The 27,380-nt window shown below is 39.2% G+C and overlaps 1 protein-coding gene across 3 annotated transcripts in view; it reads left to right on the plus strand.

The window, feature by feature from the left end:
- Positions 1 to 27,380, plus strand: part of mcts1 (MCTS1 re-initiation and release factor) — a 36,976-nt gene that overhangs the window by 1,009 nt on the left and 8,587 nt on the right. For 2 of the 3 annotated variants that reach the window (XM_063060902.1, XM_063060904.1), the window contains exons 2-5: positions 3,860 to 4,012; positions 5,975 to 6,072; positions 8,216 to 8,349; positions 11,067 to 11,134. In XM_063060902.1, the coding sequence (XP_062916972.1) occupies positions 3,860 to 4,012; positions 5,975 to 6,072; positions 8,216 to 8,349; positions 11,067 to 11,134 (453 nt within the window). Of the gene's footprint in view, positions 1 to 2,877; positions 3,031 to 3,859; positions 4,013 to 5,974; positions 6,073 to 8,215; positions 8,350 to 11,066; positions 11,135 to 27,380 lie in introns of those variants that run through there. The other variant, XM_063060903.1, reaches the window with a different exon arrangement.

Here is a 27,380-nt window from a genome sequence, read left to right on the forward strand (position 1 = left end):
TTATGTAACTGGGTATGTATAGTTATACAGTACATCTTGGAAATATGTTGGAATTCTGTCAAAACAAATGAATCAATAGCATTAAAACATCAAAAAAGTACTTCAGCAGCTCTTACATTGTGAAAAATTGCTATTGATTGTTTATATCACAGCAATATTCTGCATTTTAAAAGATATTTATGAGACAGTACAGATGTATTCTTGTCCTCATTATTTTCACCATGGCTTGGAGTGCCTAGAACCAGGGGGGCCAAAGTTCAAAGTAAAATTTATTATCAGACTACAGACATGTCATCACATACAATCCTGAGATTCTTTTTCTGAGGGCATACAATGTGAAATCTATAGAAGAGTAACTGAAAACTGTAAAAAAAGAAACCTGCAGATGCTGATAATAAATGAATAGCAATAAATAACAAGATAAAAGAGTCCTTAAATGAATGTAGTTATCCCCTTTTGTACAAGAGCCTGATGGTTGAGTAGTGGTAACTGCTCTTGAACATACTGGTGCGAGTCTTGAGGCCCCTGTACCTGCTACCTGATGGCAGCAGTGAGAAAAGAGCACGGCCTGGGTGGTGAGGATCTTTGATGATGCTTTTCTACTGCAACGTTCCATGTAGATGTGCTCAATGGCTGGGAGGGTTTTACCCATGATGTACTGGGCTGAGTCCACTACCTTTTGTTGGTTTCCACTCAAAGGCATTAGTGTTCCCATATCAGGATAGAGATACAAAGACATTTATTTACCTAGCAGTTAATAAACCTTTTTTTTGTTTAGGAATGCTGTGGAGGCTCAGTTGTAGAGCATATGCAAAAAGTAATTAATAATTTATAGGTATATGAATCAACAATTGAAAATGCTGAATAGCTACTGTAGACAGAACAATTTATATACTTTCTCCATGTGAACTTTCTTTATTGGCTCTAATCTAGAAAATATACTGCATCTTCTTCAATGACTCACATTGTTACCAAAACTGTCATGTCCAGTGTTTAACATAATAAGATACATAAAACTTTGAGGGTACCTTCCTCATTGTTGTGTGGTTGCTTCTGTTTAAAGAAATATGTTTCCTAACTTTTTTGTTTTATCCTTGTTAATTTGTTGTACCATCTGCAATGATTCTTCTTTCTATTCCTGCTTAATCTTTTAAATTGTATAATTTATTACTTATCTTAGCAAGTGGAATGTTAGATTCAAAATTCAAGAATGTTTATTGTCATTTGTCAGGACACAGGTGTAAAGGTGAACGAAATGATTGTTGTTCCAGATCTGATGCAGCATAAAAAACACAGTAAGCAGAAGGAACACAATAAAAAAACAAAATATTGGTTTATATACATAGATTATGTATATTAGTATATGTACATAGTGTATGCTAGGCACAGGAGTATTTGTGCATAAGACGAATGACAGGAAGTGATTATGTAGTGGTGGTGTTGATCAGTCTGATGTCTTGGGTGAAATAATTGTTTTTGAGTCTAGTGGTCCTAGTCTGAAAGTTATGTAGCCTCTTCCTTGATGGGAGTGGGGCAGACAGTCCATGAGAATGAGCAAAATAGTTCTGTTACATTTCTTCTGTTTCTCCTCATTCTTACCTTGAAAGTAAATGAGTTCCCACATAAATTTCATTGACCATCCTTACAACGACTTTACTACTGTTTCAGTCCTCCCAAAATTTATTACCATTTTATCAAGCTGAGTTTCAAATGCAAATTTAAATTTTGCATTGTCTACACAAGTCAAGATCATTAATGGATTCAAACAAAAGCAATGGCTCAAAGATCAAACCCTGGAAATTACAAACTTCCTTCAGTCATAAAATCAACTAGTCATCGCTACCCTGCAACCTTGACTAAATTCATATCTCAAACATTTTTGATTGAATCCCATGCCATCAAATTTTCTACCATTTATTTTAAGATATTTAGTCAAACACCTGTTAAAAGTCCAAATACATTATAGCAAACATCCTCTCCATACATCTTTAAAGATTTTTGTAGCTATGATTGACCTTCAAAAATCTATGATGGATTTTATATAACCAAATTCTCCTCCAACTGAACGTTAGGTAGACATAAACTATTGATTTTGGTCCTTGTCCCAAATTCCACTAGCCACTTACTTCATTCCCTCTTTCCAACAACTGAATGACTAACTTAGAAATATTCACAACCTTGGTATCATAATTAACCTCGAGTTAGGGTCTCAGCCCTAAACATCCTCTCCATAGACACTGCCTGACATGCTGAGTTCATTCAGCATTTGTGTCCATTGCTTAAGATTTGCAGAATCAATTGTGGGTTATGAGGTTTGAATTTATTGCTGCTAACGTTGACAGCTCACCCTTAGAACACAATCTACACCATCACTGCCTCATTTTATCCATGAACAAAGTCCTCTCCTATTGGTTCTTCCAACTGTTAAAATTGTGGTCAACACAACTAAGGTGGAAAGGTGAGATACCTGACAAACCCTACTCACAGATCCAAATACCGAGGTTGGGAACGAACTAGAGTGTGTAAAGTTTATTCATCAGCTTGTCAATGTAAGTAGAAACATGCGTGTACAAAAAATACGTAATTTGATACCGAAAGGGAAATATCAGATGCACTATGCGGCTACTGTGACTTCACCCAGCTAAAATCCACATCGTGATCTTCTCCAGTTTATGTTGAACTTGTAAAGCATTGTGACCAAAACAAAGTTTTATGCAATTCGATTTCAAAACGAGTGAACAGTGAGTTAGATCTGTCACAGGTAGATTCTTGTTTCGATTCCTGTTCTTCGTTGTGATTATCTAACAGTTCTTTTTCCTGGGAAAGAACATACTTTGCACATTGAGTAAATCGTTACATTCTGCTCAACACTGCTCTCCAAGTCCGCCACTCCATTGAATGCACGGAGGCGAATCCACTTTACAGCAGCCGCTGCGATTTGTTATGTAGTTACGACGTGCCGTAACACGTTGTATTTCCCGTTGGGCCTCGTGGAGTTGGCAATTTTTACAGCTGCATAATGTTTAAGAAGTGAGTCCTTCAGCATTTATCCTTTTTGTTCTATTTCTGCTCTCGGAAGGAATCAGTTTTGTGATATTTTAGTTCCTAATGCTTGATTTTTCGAACCGTTTCATTTTAAAATAGAATTTGAGAACATGGTAATGTGACAACATTTGCATTAAATATGTTCATTTCCTAAATGCAAATAATTTTAATTAAAATGAGTATTTTCGAGCATTCTTCGTCCTTCTAGCATGCAATGTAGACTGCTAATGGGATATTCTTCATCTCCTTTTCTGGCGTGTATCTTGATTCGTCTCGTATCAAGAACGGTAAATTAATGACAAAGCTCTTCACAGCCTTTATCTTTGTGTCGTATACTAAATAGCTAACTATCGTTGGGAATATTAGATTCCTCTCCGTCAGTTTTCTAATGACTTTGGATCAACAAGTCATTCAGATGACCTGACGTGTTATTTTGCGGTGCACCTGAGTCATAAAGATCTTAACTAGTTCTACCCCTGGCACTGACTGGCTGATCCCATTGGTAATGTTCCTCATTGAGGAATATTGTTCGTGGGGAGTACAGTGACAAGAGTTCTTGCTGTTTACTTTCATCCTGTAATTCAGTTGCCTTGATGGCTGTATGTGGACGATGGATGAATACGGTATTGGTCTCGAGTTTGATGTCCACAGAGATTCTTATTGACACTCAATGTCAGGTTGATGCACCTGTTTAAGTGAAGCTTTGGTAGTTATGGAACATGACAAAAGCAACTGCATTTGTTTGGAGAAATTGATGGTAACTATTTTTTATAAACATCAGTGAGAATGATTTATTTGTTTTCTACTTTGACAGGTTTGATGAGAAGGAGAATGTTTCAAACTGCATCCAGCTGAAAACATCTGTTATTAAAGGCATTAAGAGTCAATTGGTGGATCAGTTCCCAAAAATTGAGCCATGGTTGAACCAAATCATGCCAAAGAAGGACCCTGTAAAAATAGTAAAATGGTACAATTTAGCATTATTAGGTTAAATGTAAAATAATTTTTTAATTGTTATTCTCTTACTTTCTGCCTTTTCCATTTCAAAGTTGCTTGTGGACTTTATATTGTGGTCATTTAAGCTTTTCTTTTGCTTACAACATAGAAGATCATTTGGTTCACTGAGTCAATGCCAGCTCTTAAAGAAATCCCATTTTCCACTTTTTCCTCCTGTAACCTGTTCTTCCTCATGTGCCCATTCACTGCCCTGGATTTTTCCAACACCCACTTACGCTAGGGGGGATTTATAGTTGCCAATTAACCTAATAACCACCTGTCTTTGGGATTTTGTGAAACTGAGTCCCAGGCGATCAGTATCCGTGACAATAATAGACTAATTCCAATTCCATTCACAGAGAGAACTGACAGCACCAAAGATCAAGATCAAACCTGGACTGCAGAAGCTTAAGGCAGCAACACAAACTGGCCTGACATTGTACTGGCCCCTATAATTTAGAATTGTGGAAACTTTCACAGCATCAGTTCTTGATGCTTCATACGTAGTACAGCACTGTTTGTGTGTCTGTCTCCAGTTGCAACTTAGATTCAGTATTACATGAAAGGATGCCCAAGGAGCTAAACTGGCGGGTGAACATTTTAAAGTTTAGGTAAATGGGTAGGATGTCATCTGGCTACTTGAAAAGCCGCCCACATTTGAATCTCGAGCTGAGTTGTTCTTTGTCAGATGTTTTTCAGATGGAAGGGAAAATCATTGGTTGGGAAGTGTTTATATGTGGATTAGAGTGGCACAGAATTCCAAAGCTCTTTCTACCTAAACCTGTTGTTCATGCTCACTAGGAATAAAATATTCTTAGGTAATTGTTTCTTTTCCAAATGTAGTATCATATGAAGAGCAAAACTTTTGTGAAATGTTAACTTCAAATAAAGCTCAGTAAATGTCACTGATGCCTGAATGTCTAATGCCTGAAAGCTGTCAATAATAATGCTGCTATCCCAGTGAGAGGCAGTGTTCTAAGGAGAAGAAAAAAAATTCCATGCTCATTTTTTTCATACTTTTTAAAGATTAAAGACACTGCACATTATTTTCCCCACTAAAATGGAAATAACATTTTGGGACCATTTTCTTTTTACAAAAGGAATTATCTGCATTTTTGCACTCTTGTTGCAGGGGTTTAACCCAAACTGTCATTAATTCCTTAACCCGCACAGATTTTTTTGTTACTCATGTGTTTTGACATGCTGAACTAAATTTTACAAGTGTGGAGACCTGCGTAAGTTTTTCGGTTGTGTAATCAGAATGTAATTTGTAGCACTCCGTTCTGTAGGCCGGTACCATGAGAATTTCCACCATAATTTAGCCTGGTATTTTGTAACGTGGTTTTAGGAAATTGAATTTGTTAGAAGATGTGAGATTTTGAAAGCCTCACCTGATGATATTAATGGCGATATCTATCAATTATCTGAAGGTTGCCCTTATGCTATAATCAACATTCTCTGTTCTTGCCAGTAAAAAAAACATTTTAACCAGCTGTTTGTCTCATTGTATCTGGCATGATGTTCAACTAGATCATTTTGATGTAAGCAGACAATCGCTGTGCTTCATGAACATAGAACATAGAACAGTACAGCGCAGGAACAACCCAAAAAACGAATCCCTCCTACCTACAGAATGTCCATATCCCTCCATTTTTCTCACATTCATGAGTAATTGTGCATTTTCTTTGAACTATTTTTAAGTAATGAATAACCGTGGAAATATAGTTAAACAAGAATAAAATAATTACTCTATCTTGAGCACCATAGCTAGGTAATAATTTTGGATATTATGTTTGGAAAAGAAAAAAAAGTACTAAGACTGCATTGCACTCTGCAGGACAATGTGATTGAACTGGAAATTTAAAAAAATAGAATTACTATTTTGACAACATGATAACCTTGTACTTCATTTTCCCTCTTTCTCTGATTGAAGCCATGAACATATTGAGATCCTGACGGTTAATGGAGAATTGCTGTTCTTTAGACAGAGGGAGGGACCATTCTTCCCCACCTTGCGATTACTTCACAAATGTAGGTCGATTGTTTCAATATTTAAATATTCTCAGCGAACTGATAAGGTCAAAATTATTTACTGAGTTAGTTATTCAAGTGCTATATCTCAGGGGTCCCCAACCTTTCTTACACCGTGGACCGGTTGAATACTGACAATATTCTTGCGGACTGGGGGGGGGGCGCGGGGGGAGGGTTCAAGTAGGGTTAAACTCACCTCAGCATGTCTTTTACAGTTAGGGTTGCCAACTTTCTCACTCCCAAATAAGGGACAAAAGTAGCAGTCAAATCCCGGGACACTTTACCCCAGGAAAGACTAACGTGACCATGAAGCCTTGCACGGGCACCTGTGTGCGCATGCGTGATGTGCACATATGTGATGTCTGCATGTGTGTACGTGCCCATTTTTTCCCACAAATCGCTTTTGCCTTCATCTTCCCGACTACACTGTACATACATTATTTCTACTATATATAGGCTGTGTATTTATCATATCATTCCTGCTTTTACTATATGTTACTGTTACTTTCGGTTTTATTTATTATTTGGCATGATTTGGTAGGTTATTTTTTAGGTCTGGGAACGCTCAAAAATTTTTTCCATATGAATTAATGGTAATTGCTTCTTTGCTTCACGCCATTTTGGCACGAAAGGTTTCATAGGAAAGTTCTACCTTAGCCGGGGAATACAGGACAAGGGTGGTCCCATATGGGACAAACCAATTTAGCCCAATATAAGGGATGTCCCAGCAAATATGGGACAGTTGGCAACTCTATGTTCAAGTTCAACAGTGCATGACAGGGAATGAGGAAAGGTGCAGCTGACTCATATTGTTTCCTCGCGGCCCGGTAGCACATGCTTTGCGGCCCGGTGGTTGGGGACCGTTGCTATATCTTAAGAGATATGAAAAATAAATGCCATTCGTCATAGTTTAATTCTTAAACCAACCCAAAGTTAAGAAGCTAGTCCTTGCAGACGAGACTATTGCAGTGGATTGATACACCATTATTCATTTTTAAGACCCAAGTTGTCACTCATGGAGTAAGGCCATTAATCTGACTTCTGTGTGTAACCCTTTGAAGATTTTTTTCTAAATTTAAAGTACGCGGATTGCTGCAATAGTAAAACGTACAAGTAATTTACATAGTACCCCCCCCCAGTGTTCCTAATGTTGTGAAAATTGTATTTTAAACAACATTAGTTTCATCATTAATTTAACAAGTATCTGCTTATGTTCTTCAGATACAACTGGTAAGGAAGTTTAAAACATATTTCACTTCTCCAATAACCTCCAGATAATTGCTTGTTTCTTTTTGGCAGTTGTGCATTACTCTTTGCAGTGAGTGCCAGATCTATGTGGATCCAAGGGCCGCTCACAAAAAAATGTGTTTTATATTGATTGTTCTACTAGACTCTGATGATTTTAGTCTTACTTGAAGAACCAAGTTCCATGGTTCTCACTGCTTCCTTCATTGTCCCTTGCTTCCTCACTTAATATATCTCCGATGCATCTTCCTATCTTGTTAGTACTCTGTCTCATCATTGATAGGTTGTCTATAAGTAAAGCACTAATTAATGTGGTAGGCAGGAACTGAGGCTGTAGTCAGACTAGCCACCTGAATGATAGAGCAGGCTGGTGGGGCTGAGTGGGTTAAAAGTGTTTGTGTGTATGTATGCTGAGCCCTGTGCTTATCAGTAAAGTTCCTGTTAAGCTGGAGGTAGGCCCAGATTTCCTTTCAGGTCAAGATTGTTTTATCAGATCTATGGGGAGAGTCCAGCCAATAAAATTGACTTCTCTATTTGAAAATGGGGATCATTTATTCCTGTGAAAAGCTCAGTTCATTTCAATTCCTTGGATTTTTTTTTAGTATGTCAACAATCCTTTCACCCTTTTGCATTATTTAAACAGCCGAAAAGATCTGAATTTTGAGAATTGCAGGAGATCACAGGTATGAGTCAAAATTATGAGAAGAGGATGGGATAGAAGCTGGGTCAGTGAAAATTAATGTTTGTTGATTTCCTTCTGAGTGAAGTGGAAAAGCGTTAACTTGGATTATTAACTGTAAGTTAAATACAAAATGAGATGAAGCCTATACGTTGTGACAAACAGTAATATGTCTGTCATAAAACTGTTTTAATTTATTGATTTTTTTTTTCATTACAGATCCTGTTATTTTGCCACAACAGCAGGTTGATAAAGGAGCTATCAAGTTTGTGCTCAGTGGCGCCAATATCATGTGTCCTGGTCTGACGTCCCCTGGAGCTAAGCTGTACCCAGCTGACACTGACACAATAGTTGTATCCTTCTAAAAACCTAATACGAATACTGTTCTGTGAAATAAAAGAACTGTTAGTGAAGTTGATGTATGAGGGAAAATGAGTTGCAAACTGAATAGTTTGCCAGATCACTCTCACAGTAAATTTCAGTATGTTCTGTTTAAGTCCTTCAAAATGCGACTTTGAGTGTAGTCCTTCGTGTAGGGTAATGGAGTTGGTTAAAAAAATGCACCAAATCATTAGGTACATTATTTCTAATTCTGAATCAATCTGCGCTGTAGCCCTTCTGATTTCATTCACTTCCGTAGATACAAGGTTCACTCTACCTAAGTGATGATTATCTCTCAGTAATAGAAATTTCTTGGCTGGGTTGACCGAATAGATGGTTAGTGAAGTGTCATGTTGCTATGATTTAGGAACTAGGGAACACAGCCTACAAATAAGATTCCAGCCATTAGGACAGAGATGGGCAGCAATTTCTTTAATCGAATGGTTGTGAACTTGTGGAATTCTGTATATTTGAGAGTCATGGGTTCTAATTTGACCATATTGTGAGGGAGTTAACAGAATTGTAACTAGTGAGGTAATTGAGAGTATGTTTAAGGGGAATTTCTTTTGAATTATCATGAATTTTTGAAATCCTTTACCTTGTAGTGGGTCGCCACAATTTCAACTTTGGAGGCGGGTCAGAAAATATATTTAAAGCTGGGATGTAATTCTGAAAATGGGGAAATCAAAGGTTATGGAACTAGGCCAGGAAATTTTACTGTGTGGCTGTCAAAGATCAGAACAGCCAAGGTTTATGTGGCCTACTACTGCTATTTTTACGCAAACAACAGGAATTCTGTAGATACTGTTAATTGAAACAACACACATCAAAGTTGCTGGTGAACGCAGCAGGCCAGGCAGCATCTCTAGGAAGAGGTACAGTCGACATTTCAGGCCGAGACCCTTCGTCAGGACTAACTGAAGGAAGAGTTAGTAAGAAATTTGAAAGTGGGAGGGGGAGGGGGAGATCCAAAATGATAGGAGAAGACAGGAGGGGGAGGGATGGAGCCAAGAGCTGGACAGTTTTTCTCCCCTTGTCCTTCTCCCTGGACCTCCTGTCCCATGATCCTCTCATATCCCCTTTGCCAATCACCTGTCCAGCTCTTGGCTCCATCCCTCCCCCTCCTGTCTTCTCCTATCATTTTGGATCTCCCCCTCCCCCTCCCACTTTCAAATCTCTTACTAACTCTTCCTTCAGTTAGTCCTGACGAAGGGTCTCGGCCTGAAACGTCGACTGTACCTCTTCCTAGAGATGCTGCCTGGCCTGCTGCGTTCACCAGCAACTTTGATGTGTGTTACTGCTATTTTTATCTTATTCCTGTGTCATTCTTGTTGGTGCACGTTGATCAGCTGCTCGGCTTGAGTAACAACTGGTAGGTTCTGTCCTCACTTGATATTGATTCAAATATTTTCCACTGGGTTTTCTGTCTGTCCATTTGAAGGGTCTCAACCCAAAATATCAACTGTCCATTTCCCTCTACAATTATTGCCTGGGGTATGATTGAAGAATACACATCAATCAGTGTGTTGATAGGGAGGAGGATAGGCATAACTACTATAGAGGTGGTAAGATGAGCAGAATAATGGCAAATGGAATTTAATCCTGACAAGTGAGAGGTGATACACTGGGAGAATTAATAAAGTTAGGAGTTATACAATTAATGTAGGGCCCAAAGTGAATATTGAGAAATGGAGCGACCTTGCTGTTTAAATCCAGGGATCTCAGAAGATGGCGACACTGAAGGTGGTGAAAAATAACCACAGGATACTTGCTGCCTTTAGCCAGGGCACAGAATATAAAAGTAAAGAGGCTATGGTCATTTTTTATTTAGCAGTAGTGAGGCCACAATGGCCCTACTACATACAGTTTTGGTCACCACACGACAGGAAGGATTGGATTACACCAGCAAAGGTGCAGACAACATTCACCAGTATTTTGCTGGGTTTGGAGTGTTTCAGTTATGAGAATAGACTGGATAATGAGGGTTTGGTTTCTTTGGAGTGGAGGAGGTTGAGGATGATCTGACAGATGCACAAAATGACAGAGGACATAGCAGGAAGGTTTTTCCCAAGGCAGAGAGTATAGGATTAAGGTATGGGATGAGAACTTCAGAAAAGATTTGAGGAAGAGCTTTTTAACCTGGAAGATGGTTAGAATGTGAATTGCCCGTTTGAATGGGTAGTGGAAGCAGATGCTCCTTAGCCTGAGGCAGAGTCTTAACCCAAAACATTAACTCTCCCGCTGTTTCCATAGATACTGCTGGGCCTGCTGAGTTTTTCCAGTAGTTTGTTTTATACTTTCAGATGCCAGCATCTGCAGTCTCTCGTGTCTATGTTTATCAGGTATCGAGATGACCACTTGAATCAACCAAGGCAAAGAAGGCTACAGACCAGTACTGGAACTGAAATTAATGCAGATGAGTGCTTGATGATTGGCATGGAGGAGGTGGCTGAAGAGTCCTGCATTGTATAACTTTGTTAGTTGCACAGCGTTTGAAAATATTGGGAGAGTTACTTTCTAACATTTAGTTCACTCATTGGGATGGGGGTGAAAATACCAAATTTCATTTACAGTGTTTTATTCTCTCTGTAAAAATTACACGTTCAGGTCTTGTATATGATTAGTTGTAGATAAACACCTTTGTTTTACTCTTAGTACCTGAACATTTTCTTAACTTGCAATTCTTAAGGCTATTATGGCAGAAGGCAAACAACATGCCCTTTCTGTGGGAGTCATGAAGATGCCAGCAGATAAAATGTAAGTATCCAGTATTTCAATTAATTGCAACTCATTGGGACCAGTACATTTTGGCCCAATTAAGCAGCTGTCCCAATTAGCCAAAGTTTCATGGAAATAGTTAAAAATTCATTTTTAGAAGAAGACAAGCTACCTTTTAACTGAGTAACAAATTGCGTATTTAAATGAAATACAGAATAAATTAGAACACTACCAATACTATGACAATACTATAAAACTATTGGTTCCTAATAATTATTGACAGAGAAATTAATCCAGTGTACCATGCCATGTTCTATTGGTTGATTGTAAATGAAAAAAATCAGGGCAGACACCTAGTGCAACTATTGCACTGCTTTCAAACAATGCTTTTGATGATTGTATCCTCAAATAGTTTCTAACTAAATGCTTGAAACTGCAGTGAACAAAATGGTTCTGAATTGGCTTCAAACAAGAGAAAATCTGCAGATACTGAAAATCTAAGCAATACCCACAAAATGCTGGGGGAATTGCTGAAGGATCTTGGCCCAAAATGTCAACTGTACTCTTTCCCATAGATGCTGCCTGTCCTGCTGAGTTCCTCCAGCATTTTGTGTGTGTTGTCTAAATTGTCTTACTGCTTATGACTCACCAACTATCAGTGACAATAATCACTTTTTTGAACACAAACACACACAAGAGAGACCCTGTTTGGCAACAGTCTCCTGTACCAATTATGTGGCACAGAGTCCCAAATAAATGAAAGGAAACCCGACTATTTTCTTGATTAGTTTTTGTTCTTTGAGAGTTGTCCCAAATAAGTGGCTGCCCCAATTAAACAAAATCCACTGTATTTTGCTTTGATATTTGCTTACAATAAACTAGATAATGCTTTCAGTTATATGATATCCATTTATTTCTTGGACCTAGGTGGAGTTGATCAGAAGAAAGTAAATTAGTCTTTGTATTTCTTCATATTTTGAAGAATTTATTGCCTCTCCCTAATTTCCCTTGAGAAATTAGTGGTGATTCCTTCTTGAAATGTTGAGTTCCTTCAAATGAAGGTTCTTTTGGATAGGGAGTACTAAGAATTAGACCTTTATTAAATATAAAGGACCAGTGTTATTGTTCCAACTCGTCAGTTCAGCTGCCTGCAATTGCACTCGCGTTGCAATATTACCTCAAGGCTTCAGGTTGTCAGCCTAGTGCATGGTGTAGAGTACCCTGCAATAATCTGAATTGAGATGTGTATGAGGCATGGGAGAAAAATGGGTTCCTTTGCTTTGCAACTATACGGTTTCTGTCCGCTGTTGGTTGTAGTTGTTCTGAAGTTGAAAATGCCTTGTATTGCAGAATTGAGTTCATTAATCTATCAGTCCAGTTATGATGGTATGAGGAGGAAGGCCTAGATAGACAAGACTTCAAAGAAGATTCCTCTCTTATGTCCAGTGCCACATTATCATACTTGAATTAAGTGCTGGAGGAGCACTAGTCCTGTGGCCTTCAGCAGCATAAACATAACTTTCTTAAGGGTTACCACAAGCAGCAAATGGGCTAGTTGCACGTAGAGGTGAAGAGACGCTAGTTATCAAAACTGCATTCAATTACTGGTGGTTGTGTAAGTTGTGATGAAATGTAAAGAGGCTTTGAGGGCAGACAGGCAGACTTGGTGAATAGGTGAGGATATAATGTGGAAAGTATACGATCATCAACTTTGGTAGGAAAAATAAAATGGACAAGCAGATTATTCTAAAATTGTGACGCATTTAGAAGGGCTGTCATTAGCAAATCAATCATAATTAACATACAAGTGTGATAATTAGAAAGGCAAATTGTATGTTAGTCTTCATTGCAAGAAGATTTCAGTGCAAAATTCCAGTCAAGATATCTTAGTGGAATTATATAACTCCCTGGTGAAACTGCACCTGAATGGAATGCCGGAATATTGTGTTTAGATCTTGTTTTCTGACCTAAGAAATCAGTTTCTCGCAATGAAAGAATGTTATAAAGATCCACCAGACTGATTCCTGGGATAATGGAATTTGTTCTGTAAAGGAAGATTAGAAAAACTGGGTTTCTGTTCTTCAGAACTTAAAAGAGTGAAAGATTATTTACTTTTTTATTTAGAAATACAGTGTGGAATAGACCCATCCAGCTTTTCGAGCCGCGCCACCCAGCATCCCACGATTTAACCCTAGGCTAATCACAGGACAATTTACAGTGAATAATTAACCTACTAACCAGTACAGCTTTGGACTGTGGGAGGAAACTGGAGCATCCAGAGAAAACCCACTCATTCCAGAGGGAGGGCATACAGACTTCTTACAGATGTCAGAATTGAACTTTAACACTCTGAGCTGTAATAGTGTCATGCTACCATGGTATCCAATTATCCTACTGAAATACACACAGATTTTAATGGGTATATGCAGGCGATGATATTTTTTTCTGACAGGGTGTGTCAAATGAGGTTGTAGTAAAAATAGTAATTTGGCTATTCAGCACAGAGATGAGAAGACACTTCTTCACATTGAGGGTAGGAGGGTAATGAATAATTGGTCTGAGGTTTGTGGAAGTTCATCTTTCAATAATTATGTCTGAAGTTGATTTTTAGATATTAAGGTAATCAGGAGACATGGTGCAGGACAGGAGCATCGGAAGAAGATCAGCCGCTTTAATGGAATAATGGAGCAAGAGCAAGGGATCAATGGCTCAGTGGTTCCATTTAATATCAGGATGTATTACAGTACACAACCTGAAATTCTTGCATTTCGTATATATACACAGAATCAGGAGAACCTCCAAAGAATGGATGGCAATAAAACATTAGAACCCCAAAGCCCCTTTGCCCCTCCCATGCACAAGCAACAGCACTCCCCTCCACCCTGCCCTCCCCCCAACTTATTTCAGCTGGAAGCATCAACACCCACTGTACACCAAGGAAGTAAAAGCAAAGTCCCCAAAGAGAGACCATGATGTATAGTTCAACAAAAACTAATTGTTTGCCCGACAATTTGATATGCCACAGCCTCTCCCTCTCCCCCTCCCCCCCAACAAGGGACAGAGAGGTATCGCCCCTTTTCCACAGCGAGAGGCTAGACAGACAGAACAAAACAGTTCGCTGATTGGGCCAAAAAGATAGCTCATGTTGTTGATGTTTATTTTAATGATGAAACATTGAGTGAGATTTTTATTTTTCTACTCTTTTTCTTAAAGGAAAAGACCTGCATTTGTAAGCTTTAGGTTGGGGGTATTGTGGATAGTGTGGAGGGCTGCCAGAGGTTACAGTGGGACATTGATAGGATGCAAAACTGGGCTGAGAAGTGGCAGATGGAGTTCAACCCAGATAAGTGTGAGGTGATTCATTTTGGTAGGTCAAATATGATGCCAGAATATAGTATTAATGGTAAGATTCTTGGCAGTGTGGAGGATCAGAGGAATCTTGGGGTCCGAGTCCATAGGACACTCAAAGCTGCTGTGCAGGTTGGCTCTGTGGTTAAGAAGGCATACGGTGCATTGGCCTTCATCAATCATGGGAATGAGTTTAAGAGCTGAGATGTAATGTTGAGGCTATATAGGACTCTGGGCAGACCCTGCTTGGAGTACTGTGCTCAATTCTGGTCACCTCACTATAGGAAGGATGTGGAAACTATAGAAAGAGTGCAGAGGAGATTTACAAGGATGTTGCCTGAATTGGGAAGCATGTTTTATGAGAATAGGTTGACTGAGCTCAGCCTTTTCTCCTTGGAGGGATGGAGGATGAGAGGTGACCTGATAGAGGTGTATAAGATGATGAGAGGCATTGATCGTGTGAATAGTCAGAGGCTTTTTCCTGGGGCTGAAATGGCTAACACGAGAGGACACAGTTTTAAGGTGCTTGGAAGTAGTACAGAGGAGATGTCAGGGGTAAGTTTTTTTACGCAGAGTGATGAGTGTGTGGAATGGGTTGCCGGTGACGGTAGTGGAGGCGGTTACGATAGGGTTTTTTAAGAGACTTCTGGACAGGTATATGGAGCTCAGAAAAATAGAGGTTCATAGGTAACCCGAGGTAACTTCTTGGGTAAGGACATGTTGGGCATAGTTTTGTGGGTGAAGGACCTGTATTGTGCTGTAGGTTTTCTGTTTCTATGTTTGTAAGTCAGTGCTCTAAAAAGAAAACTAAATATTTTACACTCAGCATCATCATCATCATCATCAGATGCCAAGCCCAGTTTGAGCTTTGACTGCCATGGCCCACACACTCCTGTTTCAGGTCAAGTGGATCAATTCATTGGTATTCATTTCCAGTTCTCTGGCTGCTGTCTCCATCATCATTTGTCTTTGTCTTCCTCTTGCTTTCTTGCCTTCAATCTTTCCCATAATTACCATGCATTCTAAGTCCTCTTTCCTAATCACATGTCCAATGAAGTTACGTTGCCTTTTCATGATCTCATACATTATTTCTCTTTTTGTGTTTGCTCTGTTCATGACATCCTCGTTAGATAATTGTTTTGTCTATGAAATTCTTTGCATCCTCCTCAAAAACCACATCTCTGCTGCTTCAGTTTGTTTCCTCACGTTACTAGATATTGTCCAACATTCTGAGCCGTATAACATAACTGGATAAATGTAACATTTCAGTACTCTGAGGCAGGTTGTCATGCCTAGTTTAGTATTGGTCAGTATACTCTTCATTCTCGTAAAGGTGTCTTTTGCCATCCCTATTCTTCTTTTGATGTACATGTGGTATCTGCCATGTGATGTCACCCAGCATCCTAAGTAGCAAAAGTTCTGTTCTTGTTTTATGTCTTCCCCGTCTATTCTCAGCCTGCAGATAGGATTCTCCTTCTTTTTGGATATAACCATACATTGTCTTTTTGCAATTGATAGATAGACCCATTTTTGCACTTTCTTCAACAACTATATCAATTAAGTTTAGTAGTTCTTCCTCCGTACTTGCAATTAACACAGTGTCATCTGCATATCTGAAATTATTGATGTTTTCATCACCAACTTTGATTCCTAAGATGTCTCTTATTTTTTGTAATATTGTTTCACTTTACACAATAAACAAATCAGTGTAGAAAACACACCCTTGTCTAACGCCTCCCTTGAATTTCGTAAACTGACTCACTTCTCCATCTATTCTTACAGTTGCAGTTTGTTCCCAAAACAGATTTCTGATTAGGCGGAGGTCTTTCAAATCTAGATCTAGAGTTTCCTGTAATATTTCAAGTAACTTACTGTGCTTCACTTTATCAAATGTTTTTGTGTAGTCGATAAAACATCTGATAGTATCCTTAACATCAATATTGCGTTCACAAAACCACATTATTCTTTACCTATTTCAGCTTGCATCTTACTTTTTGCTCTTGTCATCAAAATTCATAGAAGTATCTTGGTGATATGACTCATTAAACTTGTGGTCCTATGTAATTCACATTCTATTGCTCCAGGTTTCTTAGGAAGAGTGATAAATACTGATTTGTTTCATCTCTTCTGGTATTATTCCAGTCTCATAAATGTCATTGATTAAATCAGTAAGTTTTTCAATTCCATAATCTTCAAGGGTGATAATTTGTTCTATTACTAATTCATCAGGACCTGCTGCCTTTCCTTTCTTCATCTTATTTATTGCATTACAAACTTCAGATTTTAGAATACTTGGACCTTCAATATTTTTCTTAATTCCTGGTTTTTTCCTCGATTGTCTTCAAACAATTCCTGAATATACTCAGTCCATCTATTCATAATCTCATCTTTTTCCGTGATAATGGTACTATCCTTTGCTTTCAAACATCCACCTGAAGAACAGAGGAGCTTTTTACCAGTGATATTCTTGATTTGTTGATGTAACCTTTTTGGATCAGTAATAGGGATTCTTTCTATTTGCTCACATTCCTGGTTTAACCATCCTTCTTTGGTTTTTTCACATAAGCTTTTAACTTTTTTTATCTAAGGATTTATATTCTGTAGGATTTGTTTTCTTCCGTCTCCTTTCTTCCATTAGATTTTTGATTTCATCTGTCATCCATTTATTTTTTGTGCTTTTTTTCTTTTTTAGGAATCACTGACTTTGCTGATTCTACCAAGGCATCCTTTAGAGAGTTAATCTTCATTTCTACATGATTGCTATCATCTTCAACAGATTCTATTTCTAGACTTTGAAATCTATTCCTTACTTCAATTGTAAATTTTTGTCTTAAGATTTCTTCTTTAATTAATTGCGAGTAGTCAAGGGATTGTTTAGGTTTTTGCTTCTTTAGTTTTTTCAGTTTTACTTTTACTTGATGTACTACTGGGTTATGGTCACTATTACAGTCTGCACCTGGATATGTTTTGCATTGAGTCCCTGAGTTTCTAAATCTTTGGTTTATAGTAATAAAGTCAATTTGATTTCTAGTGTTATTACCCGGACTTTTCCAGGTCCACAAGCATCTTGGATGGTTTTTAAAGTAGGTATTCATAATGACCTGATTATTCATCTTGGACCATTCTACGCATTTCTCACCTCTTTTCATTTCTTTCCCCTCGTCCAAATTTTCCTATGGTATTTCCATCCACACCTTGTCCTACTTTAGCATTTAGATCTCCCATGACAATAACAATATCTTGAGATTTGCACCCATTCTTTGCTTGTTCAAGCTCTTCATAGAATTTATCTATATCTTCATTTGTTCCAGCTATTGTTGGTGCATATACCTGTATAATTACTAAATCAAATGGTTGTCCTCTGAATCTAACAAGGAGCACTCTTTCTGATATTGCCCAATGTCCTAAAACACTTTTTGCCATGTTTTCATCCATAAGAATTCCTACTCCATTAGTATGGGATGTTCCACAAGAATAAATTAGTGTTTTATTTCTATTCTGACATGTTCTAGCACCCATCCAACGAACTTCACTAATTCCCATGATGTTAATCTTTAGTCTTTCCATTTCGTTTATCACATTGTCCAATCTTCCTGCTTGATATAGGGTTCTTACATTCCAAGTGGCAATAGTTTTCTTTTGTGTTACTTGAATTTTATGAGCAGTATCTTGGTGACAGTTGGGGATAGCCTGCTGCCCAGAACCAACCCTACCGAGCGAAGCATCTTCAGAATTGTCTTGAAGATCCTCTTGACGCTGTTGTTGTGTGATACGTTTTGTGAGTTTGACCATGGTTTTCTTAGCAAATAAATTCTAGGAAACCTAGTATCTAGCAACAGTGGTTTGCTTTTGCATTATCAAGGCAAAAAGAATGATGTGGTTGAGAGCATTCAGTCAGACGATACAGCATCAGGCTTGGGTTTATTTAGGAACGTCAACTAACAGCTGAAGAAATATTAGCAACAGTAGCTATTCAGTCCCTGAAGCCTTCTTTCTAGCACACTCCCCATATATCTCTGTGGCCTAAATCTCCAGAAATGTGTCATCTTTGGACTGAACACAACTGAGCCTCCATAATCCAGAGGAATACATAATTCCAAAGGTTTACCATCTATCCCAGATCTCTACAGCCCATCCCTTATTCTGCAGCGGTAGCTCAATCCATAGGCTCTTCTGTCAGGAAGTATTTCCCTTGCATTCAACCTGTCAAGTCATAAGAAGTAGGACAGATTTAGGCTATTTGGCCATTGTCTGCTCCACCATCCGATCATAGCTAATTTATTATCCTTCATCTTGCTCCTGCTTTCTCCCTGTAATCTTAGATGGCCTTACTAATCAACAGCATATCAAGCCCTGCTTTATATATACCAATGACTTGCTCTCCACAACTGCCTGTGGCAATGAATTCCATAGATTCCTCCCCTTCTGACTAAAGAAATTCCTCCTCATCTCAATTCTGAATTCAGAATGGATCCATTTCCATAAGGCATTTGATAAGGTGCCACATAAAAGACTTAACCATAAGATAAGGATGCATACAGGGGTGATGTATTAGCATGGAAAGAGGATTGCTTAACTAATAGAAAGCAGACAGTTGGGATGCATGGGTGTTACTCTGGTTGGCTATCAGTGGTGAGCGGTGTGTGCAGGGGTTGGTGTTGGGCCTGCGACTGTTTATAATATACATTAACAATCTGGAAGAGGGGACTGAGTGTGGTGTACCTAAGTTTGCTGATGATACGAAATTAAGTGGAAAAGCAAATTGTACAGAAGATATGGAGAGTCTGCAGAGAGACATAGATAGGTTAAGTGAGTGGGCAAAGGTCTGGCAGATGGAGTACAATGTTGGTAAATACGAGGTCATCCACTTTGGAAGGAAAATTGAAAGAGCAGATTATCATTTAAATTAGTGGTCACCAACCTTTTTAAGCCCAAGATCCCCTACCTCGACCTCAGTGAAAGGCAAGATCTACCTACTAAATTGTTTAGAGAAAAAACAGCTCAGATTGTACTTCCAATTTGAGGCCTTTTATTTGGGCAAATTGTATTTGAATTACACAAAATACTTTTGTCAAACTTTCAATTTAATTCAAACAAGAAAACACTGTAACTAGCATATCAAACAGGCCATAGCTGTCTTTCTTTAAGAATATTACAATACTTCACACCTTTAATTCTAAGTTTCATTATTTAATTTTACTTCAACACGAAAAATAAATGAATAAAATTTGACTGTTGCACTCAGTGTGATGACTGAGGCTGAATACTTTCTGCTAGTTCCCTGAAATTTGGCTCATAACTACAGACAGCCAGTCTGAGACAGTCTGTGAGGTGTAGGGTTGCCAACTGTCCCGTATTTCTCCCCGCTAAGGTAGAACGTTCCTATGAAACCTTTCATGCCGAAGTGCTTTACGCCGAAGAAGCAATTACCATTAATTTATATGGGAAAAAGATTGAGCGTTCCCAGACCCAAAAAAAACCTACCAAATCATACCAAATAACACATAAAACCTAAAATAACTCTAATATATAGTAAAAGCAGGAATGATATTATAAACATATAGCCTATATAAAGTAGAAATAATGAAAATTAAGCCAAAACCGATTGGTGGGGTAGAGAAAAGAAATGGGAACGTACGCGCATGCGTGCACAGGTGCCCACGCAAGGCTTCATGGTCATGGTAGTCTTTCTCGGGGTAAACACAAACGTCCCGGGATTTGACTGCTACTTTTGTCCGTTATTTGGGAGTGAGAAAGTTGACAACCCTAGTGAGGTGTCTGTCAGTAAGTCAATTCCTGTACTTAGATTTAATAATTTTCATCTGTGAAAATGCAGTTTCACATAGATAAGTTGATCCGAAGTCGGCACTGACTTTTAGTGGTATAAAACCAATGCGCACACCGCACGTTGCTCGGCCCCATCAGTAGTAATTGCCACCAGTTTATGAAAGGGGATGTCATTTTCACAGACTTTTTTTTTAAACTCATTGTAAATATCCTCACCTCTCGTTCTTTCCTTTAATTGCGAAAGAGTGAGGAAGTCCTTCTTTGTCGTAAAATCCTGGAAAAATATTCTGACAAATACAACAAGCTGAGCTGTTTGCATTACATCCAGGGATTCATCGAACTGTAGTGAAAAATATTCACGTCCTCTGACGGTGACTCTAACCTCCTTGTCACTGTTGCAGGGCCAAGCAGTATATTACGTATTGCGGTTGCGATGCCGTTTTTGTTTTTAAAGTCATTAAAAACAGTCTCTGTGATAATGACCATTGCTTCCTTGAATAAATCGCTATCTGTAAAAGGCTTCTTGTCTTCCGCCAAAAGGTGGCTTACACGAAATGATGCTTCAATAGCAGCCTTATTTTGAGCAGCATGTTTTGTGAAAAACGATTGCTGGGCCTTCAACCCCGATTTCAGCTCAACTTTCCAGCACAAATTGCACTCTTTGGGGGGTAGGTGTCTTTAAATTCCTGGTGGTTGGTGTTGTGGTGCTGCTCCAGATCCCCTCTTTTAGTCAGTGCTTGTGTTTGGTGGCACAACATACATACACACTTGTCTTTCACCAAGGTAAATAGGAAATCCTCTTCCCATTCTGGATGGAATTTATATGTTTTCACCTTCTTTCGTGGAGCCTCCGCTATGCTATCAGGATATCACGAGCGATTGCGGATTGCGTCGCCTCTGATCTGAGCCAATATTTATGTGCCGGGCAGCACCTAATTAATTAGCTTGTTTATTTTGGCTTTTTTTCTTAAGAATGTGCTGTGTGCATCCCGACTACCGCTGCACCACTGCCTGCTTCGCGGCCCGGAGGTTGTGGACCACTGCCATATATTGATGTTTGAGACAGTCAGTACTCTTATTCCTAATCTGATTGGTCACTTTGATGCAGCACAGGCTACGCTGAAAATACGGTGCATGGCGGGGGAGCTACACACATGCGCACTGGGCAGAAAGAACGGAACCTGGAAACAATCTCTCTTTACAAACAGCTTTTTAGCGAAAATATTGCTATATTACCATTATCCTAATTAGTATTACTTACTTTTATAATGCTCACATTACAACAGTATTTGTGTATTTATTTTTGATTTTTCTTTGGGATCTACTGGGAAAGTCTGAAAGATCGGTCGATCGCGATCGACAGGTTGGCGACCCCTAATTTAAATGGTAAAAAATTGCAGCATGCTGCTATGCAGAGGGACTTGGGAGTGCTTGTGCATGAATCACTAAAGGTTGGTTTGCAGGTGCAGCAGGCTATCAAGAAGGCAAATAGAATGTTGGCCTTCATTGCTAGAGGGATTGAATTTAAGAGCAGGGAGGTTATGCTGTAACCGTACAGGGTACTGGCGAGGCTGCAGCTGGAGTACTAAGTGCAGATTTGGTCTCCTTACTTGAAGAAGGATATACCGGCTTTGGAGGTGGTGCAGAGGAGGTTCACCAGGTTGATTCCAGAAATGAGGGGGTTAGACTATGAGGAGAGATTGAGTCACCTGGGACTATAGTCACTGGAATTCAGAAGAATGAGAAGAGATCTTACAGAAACATAAAATTATGAAAGCGATAGATAAGATAGAGGCAGGAAAGTTGTTTCCAGTGGACACTAGAACTAGGGGGCATAGCCTCAAGATTTGGGGGAGTAGATACAGGACAGAGATGAGGAGGAACTGCTTTTCCCGGAGAGTGGTGTATCTGTGGAATTCTCTGCCATTGAAGCAATGGAGGCTATTTCAGTAAATATAATTAAGGCAAGGTTGGATAGATGTTTGTGTAGTAAGGGATTTAAGTGTTATGGAGAAAAGACAGGTAGGTGGAGATGAGTCCTTGGCCAGATCAGCCATGATCTTATTGAATAGCCGAGCAGGCTCAATGGGCCAGGTGGCCGACTTCTGCTCTTATTTCTTATGGCTTTCTATTCTGAGGCTGTGCTTTCTAGTCCCAGACTTTCCTATTATTGGAAACATCCTTTTCATATGCTGCCCATATCCTCTCTATCCTGGCCTTTCAATATTTGATAGGCTTCATTGAGATCTCCCCTTTATTCTTCTGAACTCCAGTGAATACAGGTCCAGAGCCATCAAACACTCTTCTATGTTAATTCTTTAATTGCTGGGATCATTCTCATAAATTTTCTTTGGACCCTCTCCATTGCCGGCACATGCTTCCATAGATATAGTGCCCAGAACTGTTCACAATACTCAAAATGCATTCTGACAAATGCCTTATAACGTCTCAGAATTACATCATTGCTTTTTATGTATTAGTCCTTTTAAAATGAGTTCTAACATTGCATTTGCCTTCATTACCATTGACTTAACCTGCAAGTTAACCTTTAGGGAATCTTGCACTGGGACTCCCTGCACCTTCATTTTCTGAATTTGCTCCCTGTTTAGAAAATAGGCTACACCTTTATTTTTCCAGCTGATGCGGATCTCTCTGCAAGCTATGATCGCCTTCCTTGCTGTCCACTACATCTATAATCTTGTGTCATCCGGAAATGTGCAGATCCAGTTAAACACATTTATCAGACAGATTGTTGATCTGGATGACAAACAACAATAGCACTTACCACTGCGACACTCCACTAGTCACAGGCTTCTACTACCTCTCTGGCTTCTCTCACAAAGCAAATGTCTAATCCAATTTACTACCTCATCTTGAATGCCAAGGAACTGAACCTTCTTGAACAATCTCCCATGCGGGACCTTGTCAAATGCCTTGCCATGTAGACAACATACGCTTCCTTCTTCCACTTTTCTGGTAACTTCTTTGAAAAATTCTGTAGGATTGGTTAGACATTACCTACCACACATGAAGTCCAATGATCCAAAAATCTTATGCCCTCCCTCCTACATCAACTCCTTAGCCACTGTTAAACTGTATGATCTTCCTATTTCTGGCCTCACTAGCACATGGCACGGGTAGCAATCCTGAGATCACAACCCCGGAGCTCCTGTCCTTTAATTAGCACATAACTCTCTGAACTTACTTTTGCAGAACCTCATTACTCTTCCTACCAATGTTAGTGGATCAATGTTATGGACCACGACCTCTTGCTGCAGCCCCCACTTAAGAATGTCGAGGACTCAATCCGAGATATCCCAGACCCTGGTATCCAGGAGGCAATATACTATCCAGGAATCTCATTCTCGTTCACAGAAACTCCTTTCTATTCCCTTAACTAATGAATCCTGTTCACCACAGCATGCCTCTTCATTCCCCTTCTCTTCTGAGTCACAGAATCAGACTCAGTGCTAGAGACCTGACCATTGTGTCTTTGGATACTGGTTGGGGGTGGGGGGGGGGTGACTCTGCACTGGCTGTTTCATCCCTTTCCCCTTCCTGACTGTCACCCGGCTTCCAGTTTCCTGCACCTTGGGTGTAGCTATCTCTCTATAAGTCCTATCCATCGCCCCTCAGCCTCTTGAATGATTTGGAGTTCCTCTAGTTCCAGCTCCAACTCCTTAATGTAGGGAGTTAAGAGCTGCAGCCAGATGCACCTTGCAGGTATGGTTGTCAGAGAAACTGGAGGCTTCCTCGCCTTCCCACATCTCGCAGAACGAGCATTCCACTATCCTGCCTAGCATCACTACTGTTCTTAACTGAGCTAATATAAAGAAAGAAGAACAATAAACTATAGAGGTGGGGATTCTACCTACAGCTTTTTAGCCTTCTCTGTCTGAAGCCGCTCCTCACTGAAGCCTTGAAGAACTAAAACCTAAAAATCTCCACTCTAACTGACCACTCCAACAATAATCGCTCCACAGTGACCACTCCACCAGCACTTGCCTTACTTTAATTTGTTCTTGCCAATCAATCCTGAATGCTGATAGGCTGCTGCCCAAACTGCCATGAATCAATGTCTTTTCTACTCAATCAGTGAACCTGAGTGAGCTACGCCTTCTCGGGCTTACGGTCTCTGATTTGCTGCTGCTCAAAACTCCAAACTGCCACAAATTGCTGCCTTTTCTACTCAGTCGGCGGCCCTGAGTGAGTTATGTCTTTTCATGTTCCAGTGCCCGATTGACCACTGCTCGGAGCTTCAAGCTGTCATGAGTTTCCTGGAACTATTCCAGAATCTGGTGATAAGATCACTACTAATGTCTCCACAATTTCTCAAGCTACCTCCATCTGTTCCAGGTGACTTAACTACCTTCAGACCTTCCAGCTTCCCAAGTGGCTTCTCCTTAGTAATGGTGATTACACCCACTTCTGCCCTAGACAGTTTTGATTTTCTGGCATGTCAGTGCTGTCTTCTACAGTGAAGACTGATGCAAAATACTTACTTAGTTCATCTGCCATTTCTTTTTTCCCCATTACTACTTCTTCAGTGTCATTTTCCAGCAGTCTGATGTCCACATTTGCCTTCCTTTTACTCCATGTCTAAAAAACATTTGGTGTCCTCTTTTATATTGTTGGTTAGTTTACATTTACATTCAATCTTTTCTCTCTTTATTGCTTTTTTATTTACTTTCTGTTGGTTTTTAAAAGCTTCTCAATTCCCTAGCTTCCCAATATTTTCTTGCTGTATTTTATGCTCTTTCTTTTGCTTTAATGCTGTCTTTGACTTTGCTTCTCAGCCATGTTTGACTCATCCTCCCTTTGGAATACTGCTTCTTTGGGATGAACTGTTCCTTGGTCTTCTGTATTACTCCCAGAAGTTCCTACCATTGCTGCTCAACCATCATCCCTCTATTGTCCCCTTCCAGTCAACTTTGGCCAGCTCTTCTCTCATGCCTTTGTCACTCCTTTTATTCTACTGTGAGACCAACCCATCTGATTTTAGCTTCTCCCTCTCAAACTGCAGGGTGAATTCTGTCATTTGATCTGTGCCTCCTTGGAGCATTTACCTTTAGGCAGTGTTTGCCAACCTTTTTTAGCCCAACACATCCCAAGAGCACTTTCATACTTGCCAATGGCCCCCTAAAGCACCTTCATATTTGCCAGTGCCCCTCTTAGGCACAGTGTACTTTCCAGCACCCCCATAGTGTAAAAACATGTCGACCATAGGCTAGCATGAGAAAAATGATTCTGCTTTAAATATTTATTTGTCTTTAAACCTAGCTTACACAGAACCTGTGTGCTGTACAGCAGCTTCAATATCAATGTGATCCTTGGGCTTGATGGTTTTGAGTAAGAGTTGAAATACCTGGTTCAAGTTGTGACAGCAAAAGCCTTATGTCCCCACGTGTAACAATGTCCAAGAGGTTTCTGTTTTTTGTTAGTTTGTGGTTCACTGCACTGAAGCATCTTTCAGCAAGGTAGGAGGATGGAAATGAAATGAAGAGCAGTTTGGCTCTTCTCCAAAGACCAGGAAACTTTGTATGACTGTGTTGCCACATACCAAAAAAGCCGACATTTTTGAATTATTTTGCTTCTTTATCATTCTAAACTTCGATAATTTCTCCTTGCAAGCTCTCTTCCTTGTTTGTCCATCTTGCGAAGAAATGGGTTAATTACCCAATACGGAATTTCCAGATTGTTCAAATCCTCAAATCAATACTGAAGATCCTTGTTCAGTGACTGCAGGTATAAGCAGTATTCTTGCATATCACCATCTGTGAAAGAGATTGCCATAATTTCCAAGCAGGGAAACTGTGAGAACATTCGTCTTCCAAAGTTTTGCTTATACATTTCCAATTTTCCAATAAAAGTGGACTTCACTTTTCGCCTGGAATAAATTGAAATCTTCACTCTGCAGTTTCATATTTAGAATGTTCGTTTTGTCATACAGATCGGTTAGGCATGCCAGATGCCCACATACTGTAGAATTTCAATCTTGTTTCCCAAGTTCTTGTCGACTTTGAGCAAAAATTCAACCACGTTGTCAAAAAGATCGAAGAAACATTTTAAGCAGCAGCCTTTTGACAGCCAACGCACCTCAGTGTGGAGAAGCAAGTGTTCAAACTCTTCATCTTTATCTTGGCATGACTAGTGAAATATTCTGAAATTTAATGGATGAGCTTTAATTTTGTTGATGGCAGACATTACAAAAGTCATGCTTGAATAAAGTCACTGGCTGAGGATTTTGGCTGCAAGATGTTGACGATGAATTACATAATGCATTGCAAACAGATTTGGAATTTCTTTTTTCATAAATGCCACTAAACCAGCATGGTAACCTGTCATATATGCTGCTCCATCTGTTGCATAAGAAATCATGTTCCTAATTGGAATACTTTTATCCTTAATATACATTTTGAGCTTGTTGCAGATTGCTTATCTATTGATATTTGTTTTTAACTTTTTACAAAAAAGAATCTTTTCATAAACTTTGCCATTTTTGATAAACCATACATATGCCTTGTTGTCTCGCACAGTTGACTCATCCAGTTGTATCCCAAATTCTGTTTTTTGTAGCTGTGTGCATAATTGATACTCAACATCTTCAGTTGTTTCGTAAATACGATGAGTTACAGAGTTATTACAGAGGAATTGATTTTAAAATACTGGTATCCAATTTGAGAACGGTGGTGAGCACTTCTGATACAGCAGGCATTATTAATCTTTCCCCAATTGTATGAGATTTTCCACGCTTTGCTATCATTTTAGAAATGTTGTAAGAAGCAATGAGATCACTATCAAGGTCATTTTAGCTTTCTTGGCAAATTACTTGAGTGTGCAACACTTTTCAAATGCTTCTTTCATTTGGAGCTGAGTAATATCTTAAATAGCCTTTTCATGGGGTCTTTTACGAAAATATTCCTGCAGTCAAGGTGGTTTTCCTGGGTTCGTTAGACAGTACAGTATTACAAATAAGACACATGGGGCATCACTGATCTGACGGGAACAGAATAAAACCATACTCCAGGTATGTAACATTGTATTGACACACTTTCTGCAGTTTTTTTTTCTTAGCAGGATTAGAATTCAAGGCTTCACCGCCTTCAGACTCACAGAAATTGCACTGTATGTATTTACCCATCATTAACAG

Source organism: Mobula hypostoma, chromosome 10, assembly GCF_963921235.1.
Source record: "Mobula hypostoma chromosome 10, sMobHyp1.1, whole genome shotgun sequence".
In the NCBI taxonomy this organism is placed as follows: Eukaryota; Metazoa; Chordata; class Chondrichthyes; order Myliobatiformes; family Myliobatidae; genus Mobula; species Mobula hypostoma.